Genomic DNA, 7,263 nt, shown 5'->3' on the forward strand with positions numbered 1-7,263 from the left:
CGTATATTTGCTCACTAAAAACCTGATTTGCCATGACTTCCTGACTACATATTTTTAGTCACTATTTGAATTCACTTCCCACTATTAAGTTCATCTTAACCAACTGAAAAATATATTTAAAACAAATATATATGAAAAACGTATGAACACAGTTTTGTTGACTTTTTAGGATTATATTTAGTTACTCTAATTTTTAAAAATGAGAAATTCAAATAATTTGTTTGTTAGGAATGCATTTTAAAGCATTTAAGCAAAAAAATATTAAACTTACGTGTCCCCACAATCATTTTGATTCCATTCCCAAAATGTATCTTTCCTGCCCCCTGAGCAGTCACACTGAGATACAGACCATGACATTTACTCTGTACTGACAATGGACCATTTCCAAATCAGCTTAGAAAACAAAAATCTCATGGAAAAGAAAAATCGAAATATGTTATGAAATTAAAACTGAAAATGTTTAAGTAGTAAGTATTAAGCATTGAGCAGAAGAGCAGATTTTAACACAAACAGTTAATTCCCAATAACGTTGTAAAATGAATTTGAGAGAGCTATATTCTCCACTGTTGCAACACATAGCTGAGAAATGACACAATATTGAAAACAATAAGTAATACTTACGGGATTGCACAATGACATTCACTCCAGATCCAAAAATCAGCTTATTGTTAGACCCAGCCGACCACAGTGCTACACTCCTGTACACAAATCCTCTTCTTCACTACAGGGTCAACAAAACAGTTTTAGGGTCAAGTCGAAGACATTATTCAAGATATACCAAGCAATCTCAGTCAGTATTTTAGTCACATACAAGAATTTGAAAAACAAAAACTTAAAAACTTCAGATAATCAGAGCCATATTAATGTGGTTCATAACAAACTGTACAATACTTCACAATGTATCATTTTTTTCAATGCATCATTTATAGTCTTATATCTTGCAGCACGTGCAAGTATAAGATGATGTAAATATCCACTTAGTGATTTTCATATATTCCACATTCAAGAACTCTACATAACTACATAAATCTCTTGTTGCACTTACATGACTGCAGCTCTTCTGTTCCTTTGAGAAATGAAGTCCTTGGCTGAGGAAAAGCTCTCACACTGCAAACTCTCAAAATAAATACAGTTAGTGTCACCAATCCACCATTATTTGATTGTTTTACATTGCCTTACATACATACATAGCCCTTGCACCTATAAACTGTGTTTCAAATTAATGTGTAATATTTGCTATATGATCTTTGGATAACTGTAATTAAATAAAGTACCTTTAAGTCTGTGTGCTCTTTGCTGAATACCGGCATGTTCTTCCATTCAGGACTCATTTATACTTCTCTTTATCATACTTCTTTGTCTTGCAGGAAAGGATCAGGATATCAGATATATAATGTACATACTTTTGACCTACTGGCCTACATTGCTCCACGGAAGAGACCACAAATTCCAAGCCTCACCTGTGGCCTACATTAGGTAGACCTTAGTCTTGTGTGCCAGTCTCATAGTGTTGAAAGAGATCAGGTAGACCTAGGAAAGGTTTAGACTTTCAACACCATAGTTTTTAGGACCAGTTATTGGCTACTCGACCATGTGTGTGGAGAAAAGATCAGGTTGAGTCCCAAATGGAACCCTATCCCCTATATAGTGAAGTACTTTTGACCAGGGCTCCTGGGGCCTCTAGATGTGTACTACATGTGCATCTTCACCAAAATGTACCAATAACATGACAAATATGATGTATTTATTCATTTAATAAAACACTTGAACACCAAAAAGCTGCAAATTCACAAGCAAAATGTATTACGGTGGTTCAATTGATCATATAGAAGATACACAACTGAAAACACAATACTGCATGACATTTTTCCTCACATCATCTCTCTATGCCTCCTTCTCAAAATGCATTAGAGGAGAAGGAACCAGAAAGAGACAAAGAGGGAGGACATGAAGAATCAAGAAAATACTATTAAGATACACGCAGTGAAGCAATACTCAGGGCCCAGTTTTTCAAAAATGTTCTGGATTTGGCAGATCGGATAGGATTAAGTGCATAAAAATAGAATGAATAGAACGGACAAATAGTTGACTTGATTCCCGTTCCTGTCAGTCTATTTCTATGCATTTAATCCTATCCAATAGGCAAAATCCAGACAGATAACTTTTGAAAAACTGAGATCAGGTGATTTAGTGGTCACAATGTCAACAAAGAAAAATACATTTGCAACCAGCAGAGGGCAACATCATCTTATATTTTAAAATGTGCACTTCTCTACTAAATCTGAAAGCCAAATGATTAGTCCTAAGCAAATGTTTCTGGTAAACCGGAGTCTGACTACTACTTTCCAACCATTTTAGTCATTTGATAGACATTCACCTTTTCACATTCATAATGGTTTAGATTAGAATAAAAAAGCTGTGTCTGTTTATTTCTATACATTTACAGCTCCCATATACGATTATAAAATGTTTGACTGATATCAGACACACATGTAATTGCAAATGATTTTCATAATACAATTCATCAACCATTATAAGGTGTGTGTTTCTCACTATCATGTGTGTTTCTCGCTATTGTTACTTCTTGAGCACGCATGCAAATAAAGTAACTGATGGAGCCATTTCTTGGAAGTCAAGGTGTCTTATAGATCTTTATCTGTTCATTTGGTTTGACTGTTCATATGGTTTCAATGTACTGGTGAAAATGTGGTTTAAATTCTCTATTGACAGGTTTTGTGCATTTAGAAACAACTGCAACGTATTCACGTACAAAACTTGATCAATGTACAATTACATTATTGTTTGAAATCATTTTTGGAGTCTTTATACACTTGATGACAACTTGCAGTTAAAGATATAATACAAGTAAATATAAATATTATAACATAATATAAAATGATATAGAATATAAAATGTAACCTAATGTTTAATACCAAACAATCACATGCATTACATGTGTATTTAGTATCTAGTATTTCCAAAATGTAAGCAGAGGAATTGCAGCATTCAACCCTGAAAAGTCAGATACTAATATTGTTGAAGCTCTTGATAAAACCACAAGGCAGGTTTGACAAACTGGATGCAAAGCAGAACTGAAAAGTAGGAGTCCAAGTGAAAAAATGTCTGTAAATAGAATAATTGCGAATTATTCTGTAATGCAATCAAGCAAATTATTATATATTATACTTTTTCTTTACAGCTGTCATTTAATCAATTTATGTCAACAATCGGTTAAACAAAAACAGAGTTCATTTCACTTACCTAGAACACCAGGGCCTTGACAGTAAATAGCACATTAAATGCCACGGCTTTGGCAAACAGCACTCTCAAACCATATACAACCAAGGATGTGAAGTTCATCTTGGTATAATCTGTAAGAAACAAGTGTCATTTCAGTGTTTTGCACACTTAGACTTGCTGAAACGTAAACATGTGTGCATTATACAGTAAATGTGCGGCAGTACAATTGACTTTACACCATGTTTTTATGAAGTGTAGCAAAGTATCACCAACCGGTATAGTTGGTGGCAGTAGCATTGTTGAGGGGTTCATCTTTGCAATTGACAGAAGCAGTTGTAGCCGTGGTGTTATCTGAAAGCCAATAAGTGATTATTAAAAGTTATTTCTCATCATGTCATTTACAGCCATCTTTACCATTCTCGATGAATGATCGAGATGTTCATTGATAAATATACTTATTTAATTAATTGTTCAAAGCCACAGTAATAATGTGAGGTATTATTGTATATAAATTATTACAGTTAGACACATCTGCAACATCATCTTTATCAACAACGCGCTTCTTGACGCCCTTCATCTCACAACCCTTGATATTCTCTTTGGAGAATGCGGCAAAGAAGTAGGTACGTGTGGAAGATAAAGCTGCCTTGGTTGTGTCGAGACCGACAGTTTTATTATTCCCCAGGGTCAGTTTCATGTTTTCCATCTTAGGAAAGAAGCCTGTAGCCAGGCACACATCAGGCTGGTCATCATCCCCTATCTTGTGTAGTGGTGTGAGGATGGACAGTGTTGGGCTGGCAGAAGCTCCATCTGGAAAATACAATAGGTTTAGGTTGATTTAAACATCTTGCTAAATATGCAGAAACACAAAAAAAATGATATGTCACACAATATATTTAAAAAAAACAGGTACAAATGTATGATCTAAATCAGGGATGGGCAACTTTGATGGGGGCCACAAAATCTGGGCTCATCATAATGGGGCCGCGGTTGCTAGCGGGTCTGCGTACCCACATTACAAGCAAAACAATCTTTGTGACAGCAAAGATACATTTTCCAAGTTTTAGAGTACAGTTTGTGCAATTCTACACATTTTGCCATGTGGTGTAGAGAAACTGTTGCAGTTTTAAAGCAAGTTGCTGCAATTGAACACATTTTTCCATGTGGTGGAGAAATGATTTAGCAATTTTATAACAAATGTCATGTTGTTCTACTCATATTACCATGGGGTGAAAGAGGAAAATAAAGTGTTTTACAGCAGATTTTCCGCAAATCTACACATTTGCCATAAGGTGTAGAGAAATATTTGCCGTTTTTAATATGATTGATATTTATGTGAGACTGAGTAACAAAATCAATGAGGGTCCCTGGCCAGTGATTCGACCATGATAAAAAGTTTAGATAGCTGGCCACGAAACTAATTTAGCAATCTAAAAAATGTTAGCGGACATGGGCTAATTGACTGACTATCAGTGACTGACATAACAAGAGAAAAACTGCTGATTCACAGCCACATTTAGAAATGGCACTTGGTGTAACCTACTAATGTAACTTATCTTGGGGGGGGGGTATATTTATTTATTATATATTATTTATTTATTTATTTTAATACCCAGATTTATTTTTATTCTGTATAATCTGATGGACAGTTTGCTTGAAGTATTTCAGTAACTTAAATGATCAGACAAAGAAAATGAGAACTGGCCCCACATCACAAATCAACTTGTAACTTCCAACATTATGTATTTTCTGTAAGATAAAACCATTTGGTGTGGTAGATTTAGGCGGTTCATATACTGAAATACTGAATGATTATCATTATTAATACCATTATCTATCCAGCGCAGGCTCATTGAGAAAAATATATTTTACATGTGACATGGTACGAGACAGCAATAGCACAGCAATGTTATAAATCATTTGAAATATTCAAAAACATAGTGTGATAACTGAGAGCTTGGTCCAAAACTAAAGCTTTTGTTGCACATTCACAGCCTGTTTGCAAATCTCATCTAAAATATAAGGCTTTCTCCCAAAACATTTGTAACATAGGCTACTTGTGTCAAATTAACACACTTTCACCCCCTAGATATTTTAGATTTTCACAAATTTCCTAATTACTCAGTAATAACATGTTAATTATTGCATATTGAGAATTTACTTACTGGGTTGAACAATGAGATTGATGGCTTTTCCAAATGTCAGTTTATCTGCACTGTGGAACATGTCAGTACAAAAACCTCTTACATCTGGTTTGTATAATTACAGCGTTATGTCACTTCCAAATACAGTTTGGGACTAATTGCAGAGTCAAGATGGTAACCTAGGACATGTTTATGTTTAAAAAATATATTTTCACACTTTCATAATCAAAGTTGTAAAACTAAGGCTAAGACCAACTTGAACAAATAACTAGATATATTGCCATGTTTGCAAAGATAATGAACTAACTACTTACCAAAACTGTAGTGCAATTTGTTTGCCCAGTAGTGTCAGGTGCCTTGTTGACTTTTAAGGTTCTGAACATAGAAATTATGTTGAGGGTTTTTGTACAACGCAACATGAATATTCAGTCACTGTGGTAACCCACTCCACACTGTGAGAAAACGTAGCACAAAAACCCATACACATTGATATCATCAACCTTTGGATAGGTGTCATAGAATGACAATGTTTCTTGATAGACAGGTAGCATTTCCTTAGCATTCTGAAAAGTTTAAAAAGTCAATGATAAAAAAATATGTTAAAACGTTTTTCTACTTTTTTTTCTGTCTGTGAATCAGGCCCTTTAGGGAAAAAGCCATTCAAGCACCGTCTGAACCCCCTTTAAAGCGGCAATCAGCAGTTGAAACAATAACAAAGCAACTCCCCGCCACTGTTTCGGTAGAAAGCTGAGGGATGGTGCTAGAGAAATGTAACCACTCAAATTCATAGACAGAGCTATGGATGCAAGGACTGACCATCCATGACATTTACATTTTAACCATGTTTTGAGGCTATATAGTGTTTGTTTATATTACATTTGTTTACAAACAGTGGAGTAAAACGAGCTTATAATTTGGGTTCTGTTGGTGTATGACAATTGCTCATGAGCTCATGAGGCATTTATAAGCTATATTCTTCAAGAATCAATGGGCAGCCAGCCTACTTATCATTAAAAGTCCCAAAATGTATGCAGCAAATGCAAGTAAGTGTCATCTAACGAAGTTTAACTATACTTCCTTACGTACATTTACTGTAGGCGTAAATGATCAAAGGATCCAGCCCTAACCTTTTGTGTAAAACATTTTAGTGGCCTCCCTCTTGATGGTGGAGCTCACATTTTTTAGTTTTAAAGCAAGTTTGCTGCAATTATACATATTTTGCCATGGGGCGGAGAGAAGATTGTGCATTTTATAACAAATTTCCAGTCTACCGATAGTTTTGTCACACAAACTGTTGCAATAAAAGGCAAACTTACTGGTTTGCGCATGCGCTCTATACAACAGTTCACTTATCAAGTGGACACTGGACAGCAGTGTTGTGTTTGAGACCACCTAAAGCGAGACAGAGTCAAGACCATGATTGTAATTAAGTCAGATCGCCACCATAATACACTGCTCAAAAAAATAAAGGGAACACTTAAACAACACAATGTAACTCCAAGTCAATCACACTTCTGTGAAATCAAACTGTCCACTTAGGAAGCAACACTGATTGACAATAAATTTCACATGCTGTTGTGCAAATGGAATAGACAAAAGGTGGAAATTATAGGCAATTAGCAAGACACCCCCAAAAAAGGAGTGATTCTGCAGGTGGTGATCACAGACCACTTCTCAGTTCCTATGCTTCCTGGCTGATGTTTTGGTCACTTTTGAATGCTGGCGGTGCTCTCACTCTAGTGGTAGCATGAGACGGAGTCTACAACCCACACAAGTGGCTCAGGTAGTGCAGTTCATCCAGGATGGCACATCAATGCGAGCTGTGGCAAAAAGGTTTGCTGTGTCTGTCAGCGTAGTGTCCAGAGCATGGAGGCGCTAC

The 7,263-nt window shown here is 35.7% G+C and overlaps 1 protein-coding gene and 1 long non-coding RNA gene across 2 annotated transcripts in view; both read right to left on the minus strand.

The window, feature by feature from the left end:
• LOC120055299 (M1-specific T cell receptor alpha chain-like) overlaps positions 1-2,391 on the minus strand; it is a 45,888-nt gene extending 43,497 nt beyond the window's left edge. The window contains exons 1-2 of the mRNA XM_039003175.1: positions 2,378-2,391; positions 622-716 (exon numbers count right to left, since the gene is read on the minus strand). Of these exons, the coding sequence (XP_038859103.1) occupies positions 622-716; positions 2,378-2,391 (109 nt within the window). The remainder of the gene's footprint in view (positions 1-621; positions 717-2,377) is intronic.
• A 427-nt stretch (positions 2,392-2,818) lies between these two features.
• LOC120055560 lies at positions 2,819-3,617 on the minus strand. The gene is made up of 3 exons (XR_005477701.1): positions 3,514-3,617; positions 3,262-3,371; positions 2,819-3,123 (listed from the first exon to the last, which is right to left on the minus strand). It is a non-coding gene; the product is annotated as an uncharacterized LOC120055560 (long non-coding RNA).
• Between the last annotated feature and the right edge of the window lie 3,646 nt (positions 3,618-7,263).

This window comes from Salvelinus namaycush, chromosome 11 (assembly GCF_016432855.1).
Source record: "Salvelinus namaycush isolate Seneca chromosome 11, SaNama_1.0, whole genome shotgun sequence".
NCBI classification, from domain to species: Eukaryota; Metazoa; Chordata; class Actinopteri; order Salmoniformes; family Salmonidae; genus Salvelinus; species Salvelinus namaycush.